Here is a 22633-nt window from a genome sequence, read left to right as displayed (position 1 = left end):
CCATGATACGTGATCACTCCATCTCAAAATGTCACACACCCCCACCCCCACCCCTTCTTTGACGACAGCTCTTCATTTGTAACAAATCAAAATAGTACCATATTTGTTCACATTACAATGTTGTTCCAGATCTGAGATGCAAACGTGGTTATGCCTGAACCGAAATGTGGTGATGCCTCATCCCCCATGACCTTACGCAGCGGGGCTGGCTAATGGTGTACATGTAGCGTACAGTTTGTATGTTCAATTTGTACGTCTGATTGTGAATACAAAAAACAGCAGAGTTCTATGACTACAAACAGGATTAAAATTATTAGCTTAAGTTGTGGAAGTCATGTTTTCTTTTTGATAATCATAATCATTGCAAACAGCAAAATAGCAATAATATAAAAAACAAATGTGAGGAATGGCAGACAACTGGAATACAGAAAAGAAGAAGAAAAAAGAAGGCAAAGGAGAGAGACAGCAAAGAAAAGGAAATAGGGGAGCGAAAGAGAAGACAAAATGGCAATGAGGATCAGTAACAGTGACCTGTAACACACGTGTGTAATATACAGTGCAGTCTGTAGGTATTAGGGCAGTGACACATTTTTTGTACTCCAGCCAACAAACAATAGAAGCCCTCATTTCAAATCCAATATACTGTAGTACACGTCTAAATGAACACCACTGTCCAAATACATACGGACTGCACTGTTGCTTGCCTGAAGATGAAAACAAAGTGAGTAGTGGGTGAGCAGTTATGATGCTCTGAACTTTTGCAGTTCATCGCCCTGACCAAAGTCAGGTTTAAAACAACAGTAGAAATATGGCCATTTATATTCAAAAGAAAATAATGCAATGGGATGCAACTTTTTCAAAATAATCCTGTTGTTTTTTTTGTTTAGAAGGGCATTAACCTGCAGGTTGTGCTCCAGTGAATTTCAGGTAAATCAGCAACTGTAAGGTTTACTATGAAATAGCACAATTTGGAATGTGTGAGAGCATCCTTTTTTATTAACAAGCACAAAGAAATCCATACAACACATCTGAATCTGAATCTAAATTTTGTGACTTCTCGCTGGCCTTGTTACGACTCTTTGAGTACAGTTTTTTTTAAACAACAGCAGGGTGAAAACATGGTATCTCATGGTAACTAATTCTATAGCATGTTGTGATAGCTGTGCATCATTAACAAATTTGCAAGTCAGCTAGGGGAAACTGCATGGTTCCTTCACATTAGGTTCACATTTAAGAAGGACTAGAATCCTGAGGAAATGTTCTGAGGGTGCTGTGTGTTTAAAGATAACTCATAACATAATGTGCAATACTGGTATGTGGAATGTAGTCATAAACTATATTAGCAGTGACTTCAGTGGTTTGATTTTCATTTTGATCTTTATCAGACGTGGCAAAAAAAACAAAAAACTTTCACTCATGTGAATCAATTTGTCTTTAATTCAAAGCAAATAAACCTCCCTTGAACATACTGTACTGTGCTGTACTTCTCCTGTGGAACATGCAGCCATAAGACATCTGGCTCTTCGAACAGACTTGGGCCATTGTTATGGAGATTCCTACAGTGTAATTGAATATTGTTATGGGTGCTCTGTTTGGATTTCTAATTGAATTATTCAAATACCAATAAAGGATAGTGGAGGAAAATAACATTTTGACTGTGCCATTAAGCAACTGTTTATATTGCCATTTACCAATAGCTTATGCCAGCTCTGGTTGACATTGCCATTCATGCATGTTCAACAAAAACATTTCACTAACTCCCCCTGCCCAAAATAAATAAATAAAATGAACAATGGAAGAAAATAAAGAAAGGGAACCAATAATAAAAAAAATACATACAAGCAAGTCCTTCCTTTTAGGGCCATAAACTGACATTCTATTTTTTCAGTTTAATTATTCACTTAATTGTCTTTATCCATATATACCTAATAGAATAGACAACCAGGTTTATGCAACAACAGAAACATGGTTTTCACAGTGTAGAAAATGAAATGTTCACACATTTGGCTAATGTGTCATGTATTTACAACATATAAGTAATAAGAATAGTATTAGCAACAATAAGTAACTACCAATAAAACAAATCTTTGAATGAAACCTTGTGACCAGCAAATGTAACAGCACTGGGTGTGTGTGTGTTTGTGTGTGTATGTGTGCGTGCCTGTGCATACCTGTACATGTGTGTATGGGACCATGTGTGTGTGCAGTGCAATGTTTAAGTGTATAAGCATGTTCATATGCATGGCATTTTGCCAGAATATGCCATCCTATGTACAGCACTGATGTAGAGCAGTTTCAGTAGTCACAGTTGGACTAATACCATGCTGTCACAATATCAAAAATCAGCTATGGAGTAGTCATGAACAGTATATGCTTGTTAATCATACAAACTAATTACAATGAATGTGCTTTATGATAACAAAATGGAAAGCAGATGATGAGAATGCCAAAAGGTGACATAGAACCTGAGACAAGTTGCTTCTTTTAGACAATTTACAATACTGATTAAAAGCATAAATTAACTTTGTACTTGTATCTTCATGTAATCATCATAGAACACTGTAAATTAACATTAGCTTCTTTCATATTGTCAGATGTCAGGTTGTTTTAAGCAAAAGTATTTTCATCATAACCAGCGTTTAACTTTTGATGCCATCCCTTCATGGTAAGGAGTGTGCTGTAAAAAATACAAAAGCAAAATAGCATGTACAGTAGCACTTTATAATAAAAGTTTAGAATAGTTTGCCCATGAAAATCATATCTTTACCGAAAGGCAAATACTGTATTTATACTGTACATGTGCTAATAATACTTAATGGATATACAGTCGTATGCAAAAATGTCTGCACCCCTGTAAAAAAACATTTTGGAATTATATCTTGGTGAACAGAAGCAAAACTGAACTGTAAATATTACGGAGTTAAACATGAACCCTTTCTGCAAATTTCACAGCAAGACTGTATTTACTGTTTATAAATTATAGAAAGGCAAAGGGCCCGGTGCAAAAGGTTTGGAACCCTTTTGGATTATTCTTTGTTACTTTTTAAAAAGATGATTACTAAGGCCAAGCCTCAGGTGATTTACTCCTTAGGGCTTCAATGTGTCAGGTGAATATAATTCCAAGGCTGAACTTTTTTTATTCTGAAGTAACTCTATGACTTCTAAAGTATCCAACTGCATTGGCTGTTCTGTCTGGTGTTAACAACCATGGGTTCCTCAAAAACAGATGTCCAATGATGGAAGAATGAGGATGGTTCATTTCCACCAAGAAGGAGAAGGCATTCTAGATAAAATGGTAGATAAATGGAACAGTTGAAGTCAAGGCAAGGTCTGGAAGACTAAGAAAATGTTCAGATATAATGGCTCAAAAAATGCTCAGAAAAACCCACACACCACTGCAAAAGAGCTGCAAAAAAAGTAGCTGAGACAGGTATAGCTGTTCACAGGACAACAATACAACATACTTTAAACAACAAAGATCTACATGGCACAGTTGCCAGAAAGAAGCATTTCCTACAACTCATCACAAAATGAAACATCTGAAGTATATATAAGAAAACATTGAGAAGCCTGGAGCCTTTTGGAACAATGTGCTTTGGACTGACAAAACCAAAATTGATACCATCAAAGAAGGTATCTTTTTGGAGAAAAAAGGGTGAAGCCTTTGTAGACAAGAACACCTTGCCAACTGTTAAGCATGGAGATGGATCCATTATGTTTTTTTAGTTGTGTGGCAGCTGGGGGCAAAGGAAATATTGTGGGAGTGGAAGGAAAAATGGATTCCACCAAATATGAATAAATTCTAGAGGCTAATGCTCAAAGGTCAGTCCAGCCATTGAAGTTGAAGTTGAATGAGGTTTGGTATTGAATCAAAACAATGATCCCAAGCATACCTCAAAATCAGCAATGAAGTACCTCCAGGAAAGACTGATGAAGGTTTTGGAATGGCCACCACATTCCCCAGACTTCAATATTATTGAAAATCTGTGAAGGGATCTGAAAAATTCCAAAAGTGAGAGTCGAAAGACTCTTAGCTGGCTACTGGAAGCATTTACAAGCTGTTATAGTTGCCAGAGGGCCTTTGTCCTTTTAAAAAAATTATTTTTAAACTGTAAAAAATTTTAATAAAAAGTAATCTTGTTTTAAAAGAAGAAGTCATATTTAACTGTGTACCATTTAGAGATCAGCTTCACTTCTGTTCACCAATATATTAACTGTAAAGGGCTTTTTGACAAAATGTGACCAAATTTCTGTGTACGATTGTAGCAAGGGTTATGTACAACTTATTATGTTTATATGCATGGACAGCTCTGTGGCGAAAGTTGTTTTACATGACGTACAACTTAAATAATCAGTAAAACTTTATTCCAACCCACACTTCTGTATTGAGGCTTTTTTCATGTTTTGTAACAGTACTGTGCAGTACTCACATAATAATGCTTTCATTTTTTTATAATAAAAACATCACTATGTAATGCTATTGTTACTGAAGTCTATATCATATTGATCAGGTTACAGGTATTATAGAGGAAGTGAAAGGTTTTGATTACATTATTCATGCAGTCCCTGTGATTATGGACGTCAGAGGGCATCTATTTATACAATAGTCCTTTACAAAAAAATTATTTTTGTGTGAAAGTTTCTAAACTGCCAGAATCCTACTTTGAGTAAGATTGCGAGTATAAAAATGTTGACAAAGAGGGTGAAAAATTATGTCCTTAGTATCATATATAGAATGTTTTTTTTGTTTGTTTTTTTTACACAAAAAAGTCCCCATCTTGCAGCTTAGTTCACGTAGTAAAGCCAGTAGATTAAATTGAAGAGTGAAAACGCAGCAGGGAATATGATTCGCGACCATCTGTCGATGGCGTTCACGTCCGTCAAGTCAGGGATTTTGATTTTGAGCTGCGAGGACCTCCTGCGCAGGCGTGTCTTCTTCAGCTGTGCATTCCTGTCCAGGCTGTGCCGGCCTGCCTCTCTGGGCATGCTCTGTTTCCTGTACTGGATTCCTGAGTTGTCGAACGCCATGGAGGAGGAGTTCCTGGTCTCTGTCACACTGGTTGTGATCTCATTTCCCGCAACCTCGTTATGGATCTCCAGGGTCGTCAACAGGATGTTCCCATGGGCGTCAACCTGGAGGTAGGTGGAGACAAGAGGGGGTTTTGAATACATTTTGTTTAGCTGTCAGGCACAGCAATCGGCAGCAATCTGGACTTTGGGCAGGGAGTGACCAGAACTGGGTCAAATATGTAATTGTTTTGGATTCTATACTTTTCTGTGTATTGGAACCTACTCTGAAACCCCACCTTCTTGTCCTCTTGGTTGGCTCAATTGCTCTAGGCAAGATCAATGAAGCACAGAAAAGTATTTAAATCCAAAACAACATATTTGAGGGACACTGCATGCAATGGGTGGGCTGCCTAATATGAATGTGACCACTGTGGCAGTGCCACTGATACGAATGCATTGTGGTCATTATAGATCCCTTGGGATGGTTTGGGAGCAAAAAGGGAGCAAAAGGAGAACCACTCCTCTAAGGTATCTTACTGAAGACTGTGGATCTTTGATACAGTGGGATATTTGATGAATTACTAGCATTCCCTTTCCCAATGGTTAATCAACAAACAACTTCCTCAATTTGTCTATCCAACTGAGTGGATAGATAGATCTATCCATGTCTATTTGAGTAGATTATTTAGTGCTCATTCAACACAACTAGAGTTTACGTGAGTCCAATGGGGACCACACCAATCTCTCTATAAGTTGATTTCACACTACATTGACTCTTGAGTTTCTGATTTAATACAAAATCTTAACTCTGAACTAAAACACATTAGTATGTACCATAGTGTATATGCAATACTTTTTATTCGATTAACCCCTATTTGATTAAAGACTAAAAATAGTATGTTAAGGAAAATTACTAACAATGGTAAGAGGTCATTCTGTGTGGTGTAGAAAGATCTTAATGGCATGCAAGTACATATATCAAGTACATTTTTTGTATTTGATATCTTGTCTAAAATCATAGTTAAAGTTGGATTACAAAAACATTTCTAATTTGGTAAGGTTGTACACTATAAAAACTGCTGAAGGTGTGTAGAAAATAAAGATGAACATTTTAGCAGACAAACAGATACAGCCAGCACACAGACATACTGAGATGGATTGGGGGAGGAGTTGGCAGGGTGCAAACGAGGGCTGATACAAATCAACTGAAGTAACGATGAAAATAAAAAATGCGAAACAATATAAGGTTTTGGCAGGAGAACCCCAAGTAATGCATACGGCTTTTTTGTTTGATGAATTTTGAAAAAATAAAATGCGAAGTTTCAGAGGGGAGAAGTTCACAGACGTAACGGACGAGCCACCGGCAACACACTCACCGCTCGTGAGTGCCGATGACCTTGAACCTGATTGGACTGTTTAATGGATGACGGCTTGCAATTGCCTCCTTCCAGACCAGACTAGTTAGGGAAAAAAACAAGAGTCCCCTGCTAAAAACAAATGCAACCTCAGGAAGAAGAGAGACTCTTTTGCAATGCGACAGAAAGATCCCTGTTATCCCTGCACCATCAAAATGATGATAATAATGACATCATTAATTATATAATGTTTATGGTTATGGTTATCAGGAGGAACATCGCGGTCACATTTTAAACAAAGTGTTGATTATAAATGCTTCGTGAAGCATATGTAAAGCCTTCATGAACACAACATAATGGCTTCATAAACCATGCATAAGCAAAGAGAGACAACATATTCTTATGCAATGCGTTATACCAAATGTGACATAACCAGTAATTTCACCTGGCTAACGGCTAAATGTTATCAAGGGTGACACACAGTAATCAAGTCTATAAGTGAAAATCATGCCGGTAAAGTCAGGTTTTTAAACTGCACGAGTAGATAAATGAATACAATCAGTGGTATTAGGATGGTACAATTGTGGAAATTTCCTCATTATGAAAGGGAATGCATCATAGGAAACAGATTTTTAGCTTTTCATTTTATTTATATATCTTGTCGATCCAAAAATACAAAACAGGACTTCCATCGTATTCAGAATATAGTTACAGTTATTGCAAAAGTTTGGGAATCCGGCAACTATAACAGTTAGTAAATGCTTCCTGTAGCCAGCTAAGTTTTTCCAAATTCTTCCTGGCAGGACACCTTTAGCTCAAAAATATTCTATGGCCTCCTTACATGTATGGCATATTTGAAATATCGCCACAGATTTTCAATAATATTCAAGTCTGGGGACTGTGGTGGTCATTACAAAACCTTACTCAGTCTTTCCTGGAAGCACTTCATGGTTGATTTTGAGGTTTGCTTTGGATCATTGTCTTGATGGAATACCCAACCTCTCTTCAACTTCAATGTCTGGACTGACATTTCCTGTGCCCCCAGCTGCCACACCAGCCCAAAGCATAATGGATCCAGCTCCATGCTTCACAGTTGGCAAGGTGTTCTTCTATACAAAGGCTTCACGCTTTTTTCTCCAAACATACCTTCTTTGCTAGTGGTAAAAAAAGTTTCGGTTTCGTCAGTCCAAAGCAAATTGTTCCAAAAGGCATCAGGCTTTCTCAATAGTTTTTTAGCACATTTTCATTTTGTGTTGATCATTCTTTCTGGCAACTCTGCCATGTAGGTCTTTGTTGTTTAAAGTACTGTCACAGAGCACTTTATTAGGAACATTTTTAATTAATGCAATTATCTAATCAGCCAATTGTGTGGCAGCAGTGCAATGCATACGATCATGTAGATACGGGTTAGGAGCTTTTGTTAATGTTCACATCAACCATCAGAATGGGGAAAAAGTGTGATCTAAGTGATTTTGACTGTGGAATAATTGCTGGTGGTATACATGGTGGTTTGAGCATCTCAGAAACTGCTGATCTCCTGGGATTTTCACGCACACTAGTCTCTAGAGTTTGCAAAGAATGGTGCAAAAAAAAAAATAATAATCCAGTGAGCAGCAGTTCTCTCAGCACAGGGTACAGGAGGATGTTCAGACTTCCTTCTAGCCCTACTCACACACAGTGCACAGTGTTCATTGTGTTCACAAACCTAGACCAAAGAAAGCTCTTGCCTCCAGCTCTACTTATAGTGACAGAGCTATTAAACCGAGGCGAGCACAGAAAGCACACAATGTCGCTACACTAAAAAGGGCAGCGCCATAACAGAGAAAAACCCAGCCCAGGGCAAAACGGATATTTCTGCGTCTCCATTGAATAAGAGGAAAACTGTTCTCCGGCTAACATAAATCTTGCTTGGATAAATTACGAAAAAGAAAAAGAGAAGCAAGTGAAATTGAAAGTAAATGCACAAGGCAGACTCCTCCCCTAGTTATCCTGTAAGGGATGTAACTGATAAACCAAGGCGAGAGCGAATTTCAGGGAGAGAGATGAGATTGAAATGCCAGGCAGCACTAGTAGAGCTAGTAACCTGACCAGGAGTACTAAGGATAGCCAGTCTCTACGCTTGATCCCGTAGCTAAAGGAAGTCCCGGGATTCCTTTTAATTTTAAAAGCGATCTCGTCTTCCAACTACCACATACCTCGCTTTGTGAATAACGGAAAACTGTGACGACCAACATACACGAAGGGGAGCCTGCCTCAACTGAGGCGAAAGGGAGTATCAGGTAGTGAGAAGTGACTGCCAACATACAGGGCAGCAGGTCTCAGAACTGGGAACCCAGCAAGTATTAGGAGGATAACCAGTCCCTAAGCTTGGCCTATATCTAAGGGGGTTCCTAAGTGTCTTTAAGAAGGCACTCCATCTAGCTCTTTACTCCCTTTGTGCATGACGGCACGTAAAGTGAAACACAAAAGCCCTGAGTCTAGGGAAGACCGGGCTTATTCAGATCAGACACACCTGTTCACAATTACCAACTCCTTGCGGCCCCAAGAGGTAATACCCGGAAACCCAAAACTCAGGCAAAACCCCATGTCATCCTCAGTTAACCCTCAAACCCCAGAGGGTTAAAGGACATGCTGTAGAATTCTACATTAAGCATCTATGGATAATTTATGAAGCAATACCTCAGCATTATGACAATGGCTTTGAAAAGGATGACACTTTGCAGGATGAACGACAGTAAAGAGTGCATTAGTACACTACAGCATGTTTTCTTGAAGGGAAGTTCAGCATTAGTTACAACTTTGGTTTTGAGGTGGAAAGTCATAAGATGTTAAACAAAATGGTGTGTTGTGAGAAGATTCAGAGACATCAAACATCCCCTCAGCACTTCAAAGTCCAGTGGTAGACCAAGACTGACTGAAGGTCCATGCCATCTTGTGAGCGAAGAGTAATTGATAGTATTTAAAACGCATTTGCACTCATTTCTCTTTGTTATGAGAGTCAAGGGGGCCCATTTGGGCTGATTTATATTTTCCCAACATCAAGCACATCACACCAAGTAACATCATGTGGTATTCCACAGTTAGCCTAGCATCCTAAATAAGTGTTTTAGGTCACCCTTTATTTAGCCATTAGCCAGGTGACAGGTTATAACACATTTGGTATAACGCATTGTATAAGAAGGTGTTATATCTCCCTTTATGAAGTATGACATTTGCTTATGTATGGTTTATGAAGCCATTATGCTGTGTTTATTAAGGCTTTACATATGATTCCTAAAACCTAAGTATGTTTAAAGTGTGACCAACATCACATAAAAAAAAATACCATTAACATATTATTCCCAGCTGAATAATTGAAATTGAAACACTACAACTTAATTTCTTAAACTTTTCAACAGTACAACACAGCCTGTTGATTGAAAAAACAGTGTTCTTAGTTGTCATATCCTCATAAAATACCATAAGATAAATATGAGTAGCTTAGTTCCATGCCAAAAGAAATGTTAATTGCTGGCCTACCTTTTGGTTTCTTCAGTGGTGTTAAATCAACAACGTGCTAAGAAAGCTTTTAAGATGCCATTTTTTTGGGAGGTGAGAGAAGGGTGTAACTCAGTCTCCTTTCATTTAATTTTATTGGAAGCTGTTCCATTACAAATGGTGTACTATGAAAGGACTGATCCACAGAAATACAAAAATGTAATTAGGGGTCGTCAAACTGTCTGATAGTGGGATCAAATCTTTCAGAATATATATAGAGTACAGAGCTAAATGTCTGGAGTGTTTTGGAAAATAAAATATACATTGTCTTTATTAAAATTGTACTGGCTAAGATGCAATAATATTCATAATATGTATGTAGGGATGTCTCTTTTTTACATTACATTACATTATTGGCATTTGGCAGACGCTCTTATCCAGAGCGACGTACAACAAAGTGCATACCCATAACCAGGGATAAGTTCGCTGAAAGACCCTAGAGGTAAGTACAATTTCAACTGCTACCTGTACAACAAAGATAAGGGCAAGGGCCATTTTTTTTTTTTTTTTTTTTTTTTTTTTTTTTTGAACAAACAAACAAAGAGCAAAAGTCACCAAAGTTAACTATCCGAACACTGCTTACCTAGCCAACTAAAATACTGATACACAAGTCACAGAGACAACAATTAAGGTTCACAGGGAGGTAGGGAGGGATGGGGAGAGGTGCTGTTTGAAGAGGTGTGTCTTCAGCTTGCGCTTGAAGGTGGGGAGGGATTCTATAGTTCTGACCTCAACGGGGAGTTCGTTCCACCACCGTGGAGCCAGAACAGACAGTAGTCGTGAGCGTGAGGTGGAGGTTCTGAGAGGGGGAGGTGCCAAGCGGCCTGTGGAGGCTGAACGAAGAGGTCTGGCAGGGGTGTAGGGTCTGATGATTTTTTGCAGATAAGCTGGGGAAGACCCTTTAACTGCTTGGAAGGCTAGCACCAATGTTTTGAATTTGATGCGAGCCATGACAGGCAGCCAGTGGAGGGAAGTAAGCAGGGGGGTGACGTGTGAGTATTTGGGAAGGTTGAAGACCAGACGAGCTGCTGCATTCTGGATGAGTTGGAGGGGTCTGATGGCAGACGCTGGGAGGCCAGCCAAGAGGGAATTGCAGTAGTCCAGGCGGGACAGAACCATCGCTTGGACCAGGAGCTGGGTCGAGTAGGGGGTGAGAAAGGGGCGGATTCTCCGTATGTTGTATAGGAAGAACCTGCAAGACCGGGTCACCGCCGCAATGTTCTCGGAAAGGGACAGTCTGCTGTCCATCACCACGCCGAGGTTCCTTGCACTGGGTGACGGCGTGAGTGTGGTATCCCCGAGGGAAATGGAGAGATCCAGATGGGGAGAGGTATTAGCAGGGATGAATATCATTTCAGTTTTACCTGGGTTGAGCTTTAGATGGTGGTTGTCCATCCAGCTCTGGATGTCCCTCAGGCAAGCAGAGATACGGGCTGAAACCTGCGTATCAGACGGCGGGAACGAGACGAAGAGTTGGGTATCGTCCGCATAGCAGTGGTAGGATAGCCCATGTGCAGTGATCACAGGGCCAAGGGAGCGAGTGTAGAGAGAAAAAAGAAGCGGGCCAAGGACTGAGCCCTGGGGAACTCCTGTGGCGAGGGGCCGAGGTGTCGATACCGAACCAGCCCAGGCAACCTGGAAGGAGCGACCAGAGAGGTAGGACTCAATCCAGTCCAGGGCTGTGCCACAGATGCCCGTTGCTGACAGGGCAGACAGGAGGATGGAGTGATCCACAGTGTCGAAGGCAGCAGAGAGATCTAGAAGAATGAGGACAGAGGAGAGGGAGGCTGCTCGTGCGGCATGAAGTGACTCACTGACGGAGAGGAGCGCAGTCTCTGTCGAGTGGCCCGATCTGAAGCCAGACTGATGGGGGTCTAGCAGGTTGTTGTTAGAAAAGAAGGAAGAAAGTTGAGTAGAAGCGGCTCGTTCTATAGTTTTAGAAAGGAAAGGAAGAAGAGATACCGGGCGGTAGTTCTGGATGATGGAGGGATCCAGGGTAGGCTTTTTTAGCAGCGGAGTGATGTGGGCCCTCTTGGAGGATGCCGGAAAACAGCCGGAAGACAGGGAGGAGTTGACAAGGGAGGTGACAAATGGGAGAATGTCAGGTGTGATAGTTTGGAGAAGAGAAGAGGGGATAGGGTCAAGGGCACAGGTTGTAGGGCGGTGGGAGAGCAGGAGTTGAGAAACATCAGAGTCTGTAAGGGGGGAGAAAGTGGAAAAGGAAGGGATGGGCCTAGAGGGGGGGAAGGGCACAGTGAGGGGGGCGGCGGTTGTAAAGGATCTGCGGATGACTGCGACCTTCTCATCGAAGAAATCAGCAAAGTCATCAGCAGCGACGGAGGACTGAGGAGGAGGAGGCGGTGCGTTGAGGAGAGAGGAGAAAATGGAGAAAAGTTTCCGGGGGTTAGAAGCAGAGTTCTGAATTTGCGTTTGATAGTATTTTGCTTTGGCGGCAGTGACATCGGAAGAGAATGCCGCCAGGAGAGACTGGTAAGTCATGAGGTCGGAAGCGTCTCTGGATTTCCCCCACTTCCTCTCCGCTGCGCGGAGGCTGGCCCTGGAGGTACGGAGGGTGTCAGATATCCAAGGACTGGGAGGGGATGTGCGAGGTGGTTTTGAGACAGGGGGACAGAGAGAGTCAAAGGCGGAGGAGAGAGATGAAAGGAGGGTGGCAGATGCAGAGTCAGCGGGGAGTTTGGAGAAGGATTCGAGAGGGGGGAGTGAGGCGGTGACGGTGCTGGCAAAGGAAGAGGGTGAGAGGGAGCGGAGGTTACGGCGGGCTGAGGAAGTGTGGGAGGGAGGAGGGGGAGGAGGATGGGGAGGAAGAGGGAGGGAGAATGAGATGAAGTGGTGATCAGATGTATGCAGAGGGGTAACCGTGAAATTGGAGCATGAGCAGTTCCTTACAAAGACAAGGTCTAGGACATTGCCCGCCTTGTGGGTTGGAGGAGAGTGTTGCAGGAAGAGGCCGAAGGAGTGGATTAGCGGTAGGAAGGCAGCAGACTGGGAGGCTTCTAGGTGGATGTTGAAGTCTCCAAGGAGAATCAGAGGGGTGCCATCCTCAGGGAAGGAGCTGAGAAGGGTGTCTAGCTCATCAAGGAAGTTTCCCAGGGGCCCTGGAGGACGGTAGATAACTGCAATGAAAAGGTTAGTAGGGTAGGATACTGCAACAGAATGGAATTCAAAAGTGGATATGGACAGGTCAGAGAGGGGGAGAACAGAGAATTTCCACGAGGGGGAAATTAAAAGACCAGTACCACCGCCACGGCCGGAAGGACGGGGAGTGTGCGAGAAGGAGAAGGAGGATGAGAGGGCAGCGGGAGTGGCGGTGTTGTCAGGTGTGATCCAGGTCTCAGTTAGGGCAAGGAATTGTAGGGACTGGAGGGAGGCATACGCAGGGATGAAGTCAGCCTTCCGAGTGGCAGACTGGCAGTTCCATAGTCCCCCTGTGACAGCAAAGTCCTCACAGGGGGTCAGCGGGGGATAGCTGAGGTTTGAGGGGTTCCGACGCCGTGGAGGCCCACGTCGCAGAGGGGGTCTTCGAGGGAGAGAGCAGACTGGGATGGGGAGAAACATAACATCACAAACGGGGACGGAGCGACGCTAGCGTCGCTCTGACACGCCTATTTAAATGGCCTACAATTGCTCACAAGCAATACCAAATCAAAGCTAATCTACTGATAAATTCCACAGCTATTTAAGTTACCTAAGACAAATGTTCAATCACTCTACAGGCATGCAACCAGTAGAAGTGATTAACAGGTAATAGACAAACAACCTGGCTCAAGCCCTAACCCTTGCTGTTCAAATGAGCAATTTAAAAAAATCTACGTTACCGTGTCAAGAGGAAAACCCGCAGCGATACTAAACACCTGGTCAGAATGATGCACTTACTGACTAAGGACAACTTTCGCCAGTCTAATATACGCTAGCGTCGCTCTGACACGCCTATTTAAATGGCCTACAATTGCTCACAAGCATCTCTTTTGAGATGCAAGCATATTTACAGGTACTTGTGCTGCCAAACCTCACAGATCTGAATGAACAAACGGACATACAATTAACAAATTAACATCTTTAATTACAATGAATTTGGAACAAGAATGAGGTTCCTGGACTTTTTTTTGGTGCCTGTATAATGCATCCAGTGTGAAAAGGCTTACCCTGTTGCTGTCATATTTATTACGGTCGTTGTTGGCCTTTTCTGCTTTTTCTGCCAGCTTCTTCTGCATCTGAGGCCCCCTTCCGAAGAAGATATAGTTGACGAAAGCATACTCCAGCAAGGCCAAGAAGACAAAGACAAAGCAACCCATCAGGTACATGTCGATGGCTTTGACATAGGGGATCTTGGGTAGTGTTTCCCTCAAGTGCGTGTTGATGGTTGTCATGGTGAGCACAGTCGTAATACCTGGAAGAGTATAGAGTATATTGCCATGTTAGAGTCAGCATAAAGGCACACACAAAATGGCAGCCGTATGAGACCAAGGCTTTAAAGAACTACAAAAGAGGAAGGAACGATCGTTTTCTCAGTGATGTGGACCAATCATTGCATTCTATGGTGGACAGCATATTATTTTGATTATGTCACCCAAGTCTGATTGGCAGCTTTTCAACCCATATGGGGTTCAAGAAACCTCACTCTCAGGTCACTACAAAATCCGATTTTGTTCATTTATTTTTTAAATCTTTTTTTCATAATAAAATAATAGTAAACACAAGTAACAAATAAGCAAAAGAGAAAAAGGCATTACATCAGTAAAGTCACAGATGGTATAGAAACATATTTAAAATTAGGCAACAGCAGAGAGAAGGCTCCAATTCACAAAGCTGTCATTAGTGCCTTCAGATTCTTCCAGCAGTTCAACTGGCTACAGCGCTTCCAATACAGCAGTAAAGGCACAGCCATAAAAATAAATAAATGAATAAATACATAAATAAAATTGCGGCTACACAGATTGCAATAGTCTATTTTTGGATAATATCTGCTAATTTATGATGTCATTTTCAGAACAGAGCAAATAGGTGTAGTGTAAAATTTAAGCCAAACTCAATGTCCAGTTTTCTGAGGGCTGGTTGGTAGTGTCTGACTTTATTTAAAGTAGCATTTCTCCATACCTGCAGCCTAAAGGCTGTGTAAAGGTTACAGTACAAGTGACAAGCTTGTAAAAACATCATAGGATCTTAACTCCCATGGCAGCTACACCTATAAAACAGCATAGCTGATGTGCTCCATCTAACTAGCTATGTTCAGAATTACTCTGCTGGTGACAGCTGGAAATTAAATGAAAAGGAGTCACAATGGTTTCAGATGTAAATTCCCTCGCTGCCTTTACGATTCTGCTTATTTCTATATTATTGTTCAAGGATATTGCTGTTTCTGTACACATGGAACAGATCCAGATCAAATACATGATTTTACACACACACACACACACACACACACACACACACACGCACACACAAATGAACCTCTCTTTAATAATCCATGGCAATATTTTACAATGAATATAGTGAACACCAATATACAGAACACATTACCTTTTTAATATTTATTTCCTCAAAGTACTATATTTCAATATTCAGTTCTTCACACCACATTTTATTCTACCTGTATATGCTTACTTCAAAGTGAGTAAGTGGCACAGAGAAATCTACATTTCTATGACACCATCATGTGGTGATGCAACATTGACAACATTTGGGTCATTGTGCACACTCAAGCCAGGTTCAAAATATCTGCATTGTCAGGGAACTTCACCATTTGGCCATAGGATACTTCAAGGAACAACCCAAAGTGGTCTGCATATAAACAGAGCAGAAACAGGGGGGTTAGCCAATTGAGGCGTAAATATGTGTATACTAGGGTGTGTGTGTGTGCATGTGTGTAAAATGACACAAATTAACATGGCACAGAGCATGGCACAATCAGCAGTGTTCCTCAGTTTACCCTCAGGCCCCAGAGAGTTAGAGGAGATGCAGCACAATTCTACATTAAGCATCTATGGATGATTTATAAAGCAATACCTGAGCATTATGACAATGGCATTGAAAAGGATGTCAATTTGCAGGATGAACGACAGTAAACAGTTCGCTACTGTATTTTTTCTTGAAGGGAAGTTCAGCATTAGTTACAACTTTTTTGAAGAGGAATGTCATAAGATTATTATAAAAAGAAAGTTATCAATACTCCTAGTACCCCTGTCCCCTGTCCCAATCATTAATTCAGTATGCATGGACCAGGGGAAGCAGAGATGTCCCACCCCCTCTTTCACCTAGATTAATTATGTCTTTCCTTTTTTGTTTTTTGAGTTGTAAGTTGGGATCTAAGGCCTGCACCTTGGTCTGGTGTTCTACATTTCATCCTTAGTCTTCTGGTTTTTAGCACTGACTTTGACTTTCTTGAGACTAGTTTTGGAGGAAACAAGCTGTGGCTTTGTATTATCTTTATCTTTATGATTTCCTTTGTTACTGTGACTTGTCTGCAACCTTCATTGTTTTAAGGTAGATTAATCAAGTCTTTAGATTAAACATGCTCATATTTTGTAATTTAATTATTTTCTTAATTTTATCTTGGTTGTAAGCTGTACATTTTGATAAAGGTATCTTTTAGATAGAGAAAAAGAGATGGAGCAATAGAAGTGACAGTTTTCTGAGAATTATTTTTCAAGAATTGGCTAAGACGCATATCCACTTAAAAATTTTTGTTGCATTCATTCCTTTTGTCAGGGTGCAATTTTTTAAATCACTATGGTAACAGGATATACCGTTTGAAAACGTTAAAACTCACGGTTCTATCTGTAAAACGTATTTTAACATGACAACAGTTCCTTATTTTGTAACATGTGGGTCGTAAAACAAGTATGGGGGGACCTCACCTTCTCTGCATTTTGTAGTAATGTAGAGTAATGCCAGTGTCTTTTTCAGGACGGCTCTATATGTATAACCTATTTTAACTCGGAGAAATGTCGATAGTTGTCCGTTATGCTATTGCATACTTTTAGAAAAGTATTTTTACATAGAAATGCTATTATCTACATTTTGGATAGGCTCTCTCAACTCGATGAGCCCAAGTATGACCGTATCTGACCAGTATTGGTAATGTAGTTGTAGTCAGCTCATCAAAGAACTGACTGCGGGCACATTATTGAAGTGTTGACTAACAATTTTAGCTAATTACTTAATGTTTCCTATGGTGTATAACTTAGGCTTGCATAAAACAGCACAGCATTTTTTTTGTCTGTGTAACAAAGCCGTAGCATTTTCAATACACTTGCTTCGGCAAAGACAGTTCTTGAGATTTTGTTTTTACAACAAAAATATATATTTTGTGATGCCTAGGTCTAAATAGAGGACTTCCGTTGGAGTAGTTCCAAGAAGTCTTTCGTCTGAGTGAATATTTCTGAGGAAGACAATGAAAACACTGTCAACAATACAATAAAGGGCATTTTCAGTGAGGTGACCCCATTTTATATCGGTGAGCATGTAAATATAGTTTCAAAATATTGTATTATTATTCAGCATGCTTATAAATAAGGAGCCTGCTTTTGAATATTTTACACTTCATAAGACCCATAATATAATTTATTTCCATGTGTCCTTTTGGAGTCTCCAAATGTCCTTTTTGTAAAACAGCCTTGACATACATTAGAAAAAGTGGATTTGTCCAGTGTTGTGACTTGGCTCCATTGTGTTTCTAACTGCACCAGCCACAGGCACAATAATCTGTTTCCAATCAAAAACAGAAAATCTTTTCAGTGAGAAAAAAAGCTTCCACTTTCACTGTGTTTGAGCTTCTTTAACTTTTTTTTCGTTATATCTTGAGTAATCCTCTTGGAAAACACCCCCAACAGGTTACCTTTCAGAAAAGACCAGGATTACACCTGTAGTTCAAGAATAGAAAAAGGGTTCAATAGTAATAATTTTATTTTGGGTATTGGGTATGTCATTTTCAAGCTTGTGTCAAGTAAAGGTGCAATATTTAAGGGGTTAAGATATCCAACAAATGGAAATGGTAAACACTGCAGAATAAACAGGCTTAAAGGGACATCCTAAAAATAGAACACTTTTTTAAGCCCAAGGTAAAAATCATATTTCCATTCACCGTGTTCCTGACATTAAGATCCCCCCAAGACAGTCATATGTGCCGGACTTCATAATTAACAGTTTTTATGATGAATAAACATCACAGCCAGAGGTCAATCCTTCTTAATCAGAAGCAATTGGACTGCTTCCAAGCAAAGGGGGGTGGAATCCCAATTTTGATTTTGTTTTAATAAAATTTAATACCATGTCCCTGACTTTTGTTACTGTTTGTACTGTATACATTCCAATGCAGACCTGGGTCAAATATGTCATTGTTTTGGATGCAATTTATTTCTATGCTTTACTGAGCGTGTCTGGTGTATTGAAACCTATAAAATTCTCTCAGAAAAGTGCAAACCCCACCTTCTGGCACTCTTGGTTGGCTCAATTGCACCAGGAAAGATCAAATCGAACACAGAAAACCCAAAGCAATTACTGTGCGTATTTGACTCAGGTCTGTTCCAATGTCAAGCTTCATGGCTCAGGTTCAGTTGGACTGCCTGGTGTCACATGACAGCTACAAGACTTGTGACAGAAATCCCCTCTTCAACTCAGCAGTCTTGATCATCCCTTCAGACAGGACTTTTGAGGCCCAAAGCTCAAAAGTAAAATTTTGCTCCAGGTTTTGCTCTCAGCAAATATTGATACAAGCCTCAAAGGTTTCAAAAAATGAGAAAAAAAAAAGTTTTGAAAAAGCTACATTCTAAATGCCAAGGTTTTTATTTATTTATTTATTAAACCAGTGTAGGTTGACTGGGCATGCATGCTCTTTTGCAGCAATGTCCTGTTTATGCCCCCTCCCAAGTAGCCTAATCTGCATGTCTTTGTATTGTGGGAGGAAACTAGAGTACCCGGAGGAAACCCACACAGGCCCAGGGAGAACATGCAAACTCCACACAGAAAGGCCCTAGATTTTAACCCAGTACCTTCTTGCTGTGAGGCTGCCCACATGCTTTGCAGAAAGGGAATGCATGCATTACTTTCATAAAGAGGTAACTAAAATTCTCCAATCTCCTCCTTGGAATTGGGATATGTTCAGATGGCTGAGAGGTACTTTGGGAGGACTTGGTACTGTCATTGTGCAGGGACTCTTGCGACTGTTTCATACTGATGCTGATGTGCTTTTAACCTTCTCACCCAATGTGCCAGAGAGGCTACTACAATTGCGGCTGTGATGGTGGAGTTTAACAATCTGCAGGCCCGGCCTGGAGCCCCATAGAGGTCTGGAATTTGATAAGATCCAGAGAGCCAGTTGATGATTGAGTGTGCTGTGGTTCAGTTCCAATGACAGGCAAGACCTCCATATGTGATGGCCAACAAAGGCAGGGCTGTAACTGACCTCTTAACCGTGCAGTGATTTGGAATCTCCATTTAAAAGAAATTGGGGGATTGAAGGGAAGAGTGTTTTCTCATTTTATAAGTTTTTTTTTCTCATTGCATACTCATTATATAATCACAATCACACTAATGGGGACTCTGTAATTGAAACTATAAATGCAATAAATTCTCTGAATTCTCAAGTCCCTTGTGAGGCCTTTCAAGAAGCAGGTGTGGCAATAGATCCCAGGCTTTTCAGGCCGTACATACAGGGCTTTCCCTATCTATCTCTCGCTCAGCCATCCAATGCCAACCAAGAGTCAAAATATAGTCTGTGTGTGTGTGTGTGTGTGTATGTGTGTCTTTCTTCCTTTCCCTCCTTCTCTCTCCCTCACAATGCAGGCCAGTGGCCTTTGACCGATTTTCATCCCAGGCTCGAGGATATATGGCTCATCTTATCACTGGCGAGCCAGAGGAGACACTTCATCTTGAATCCTGAGAAACATATGACTCTGGGAGACCAAATAATTATTTCTGATTTATAACCGTTTGTGTGATGTTGAAGGTTAGGGGTCGCTGTGTACTCATCCATTATGCATTCTATATGATAAGACATAGCCAATCATTTGATTTTGTTATATCTTACTATGTATGCTGCATATAATAAACAACATGGATAATTTATATATGTTGGATGTGATAATAGATATTATGTGTTCAAACATACAGGAAAACTTGTATATTTGTATTTCAATACATTTACCCTCATGTTTCTTTTATTTAGTCATTTATTTTTTTCCTAGAAACCATAGGTGCCAAAATTATTGTCACCCCTAACAATTAAATCAAACAAAGAGAAATGAGCAAAACAACTAATTTCTAAACAACTACTTTAATTTAGTTTAAAAGAAACTAAAGGAACTATCTTGTGTCATTACACCACATCCTGTATCACTAGAACATAAAAATGAGGTAACAAGCATGCAAACAGCAGAGCATCGGCCATCTCAGTCTCCAGACTTAAAGCCCATGAAAAAGATGTGGTATCAACTGAAGAGGGGGTTAATCCCAAGGTTATCAATGATTCTGCACGGAAGAATGGTCCAAATGTGTTCTCTAAAACTATAGAAAAAGACTCATGGCTGTCATCTTTGCCTGGGGTGTTTGCACAAGCTTTTAATCCCATCCAAGCTGCACCCTGGTGGTTGAGTCGTCAATATCCCAAATTCTTGTAGCGTTCATATTTCTAAGATAATAAAAACTGTGACGTAATAAAATGGCAAGATGGCGATGCCTGATTGTTAAAACTAGCCCAAGGCTCATGACTGCGCGAGGGCAACAAAGGCTATCCCATCTCATCAGAACTGACAGAAGGGCTACTGTGGCACAAGTTGCAGAATATTTTAATGATGGAATGAGTCACAACACACAATGCTTCTTTACATGCTTGTCAACCTACCTATCTACAAAGCAGGGCAATAAAACAGCAGGCTTCCTCATGCCACTCTCACTGTTTACAACCCTGACCTAGTCACTGACTCAGACAATCACAAGGCATATTCTAACAATTATTTCTCTACATCAAAAAATCTTGTTCCATTATAAGAACTAAAATATACAATTCAGAAGTTGCATAGATAAATACATTGGGTTTTTTTTCCTGCAGATTTTTTTTTCACTTTTATTGCAGATCTGGCCAACATATTTCGGGTTGGGTAGAAAATATACTTTGGTTTTGCAAATTATACGATGCAGATATATTCATGGAACCAAATATCCCATCTGGCTATCAAGCTACGACTGTTTTCTGACAAACGTAGAAGTTTATTTTGTATCCATTAAGCCATTTGAGAACAATCTATTTTTCCTAGGACTATACCCCTTCAACTACTTGTTGTTGCTAGGTCATTTCAGTACCAAACTAATTTAAAACATAGCAATCTTCTTTTATGGGGTTTAGGAGAAGGACAGTTCAGGAATATCGCTTTGTTTGCATAGCAGAATGAATATTCATGTGTATAAAACATCCAGTGAGTGTTTGCGTTGTACTTCTTATGGATAAACCTGTAATTGGTCTGACTAATGGGGCTCTGGTTAACTTAATTTTTAACTAGAGTTCCATTTTAAATTTGATGCAGGTTTGTTATAAAGCATTAGGGCATGTAATCCTTTTTGGAGAGCTTTTAATTAATTTAATTTAATTTACATTTTGTAACAAACAATCGGTTTTAATAGAAAAATAAGCTTTTCTGATCATTCATGTGTTGGGACAAAAATATATGCATATATTGGAGATATTTGAGGATACTTGAGGACATTTGGGTGCAACTTTGGGACGTAGAATTTGAATGCCAGTAGATATCTTTACCAAATCTTGTACACACATTGAGATCAAGGTTGCGCAAAAATATAGAGTAGTTCTTACAAATTGAGATATTGCTAAACTATAACTATAAACTTTTGAAATGATGTTTATACTTTTATGTATCTTTCTGTACACTGTATGTACATGTTCTGACATACTCTGACATAAATTCCCCCCAATTACTGAATTGTACCTGCCTCTTCTTTAATTTAAGTCTTCAACCATGTGTGTGCAGAAAATAGTTTTTGACATATTGACACTTTTATAGGACTAGTACAAAATAGGTGGGAAATGTGGTGTGCCAATAATTGTGGAACCTGTTTTTTGGGGGAAATATTTTTTTTTATTTGAAAAATGTAAGACTTTGGTTGATTCCATTGAATCACTAAAAAAAGTGCACTACTTTACGCATGTTGGAAAATAAAGCGTATGTCAATAACCATTTTTGGTTTACTTGGGCATATTTATCAAGGCCAATAATTCTGGATCCCACTGTACCTGGTCATTATAAGGAGAGAAATTCCTGTGCTCAACAATGTGAACACAGTTCATTTTTTTATGCAAACATAAATTCATCTTTCCCAACCAAAATGGCTCAGTAACACTTTTTTTCTTCCTACAAGTATAACATAAAATGTGCATGCCAGTTGCCTGTTCTGCTGTAAAGTAAAACAGGGAGCAAAAGATAAATATTGGCCCTTCAGTTAAATTATGGTGGAACTTCAGCCTAGCTGTGCTGCCTGAGTGTATGCGAGCTACAGCCTCAAACATGCTGAGCATTTTTCTTCTTTCTTAATCATCTGCTGGTCGTACGTAGTTTCCACATAACCTGAGCCATGCTCTTTATAGGTGTTCTCTCTCTAGTCTAGTGCTGATCTCGGTTTGTCCTTCAGCGATCACGCCATCCAAACAATTTAATCACAGGACTCTTGACTTGTGTGTGCCTCCCTTTTTCATCAAGAGAGCA

General features: G+C 40.2%; 1 protein-coding gene across 2 annotated transcripts in view; it reads right to left on the bottom strand.

The window, feature by feature from the left end:
• Positions 1-1414: 1414 nt before the first annotated feature.
• Positions 1415-22633, bottom strand: part of gabrb3 (gamma-aminobutyric acid type A receptor subunit beta3) — an 84410-nt gene continuing 63191 nt past the window's right edge. The window contains exons 8-10 of one of the 2 annotated variants that reach the window (XM_061233599.1): positions 14066-14310; positions 6387-6467; positions 1415-5133 (exon numbers count right to left, since the gene is read on the bottom strand). In XM_061233599.1, the coding sequence (XP_061089583.1) occupies positions 4786-5133; positions 6387-6467; positions 14066-14310 (674 nt within the window). In that variant the 3' untranslated portion in view covers positions 1415-4785. The remainder of the gene's footprint in view (positions 5134-6386; positions 6468-14065; positions 14311-22633) is intronic. The other variant, XM_061233600.1, reaches the window with a different exon arrangement.

This window comes from Conger conger, chromosome 3, assembly GCF_963514075.1.
Source record: "Conger conger chromosome 3, fConCon1.1, whole genome shotgun sequence".
NCBI lineage: Eukaryota > Metazoa > Chordata > Actinopteri > Anguilliformes > Congridae > Conger > Conger conger.
The sequence above is the reverse complement of the archived record's forward strand: the minus strand, read 5'-3'. Positions and strand labels throughout refer to the sequence as shown.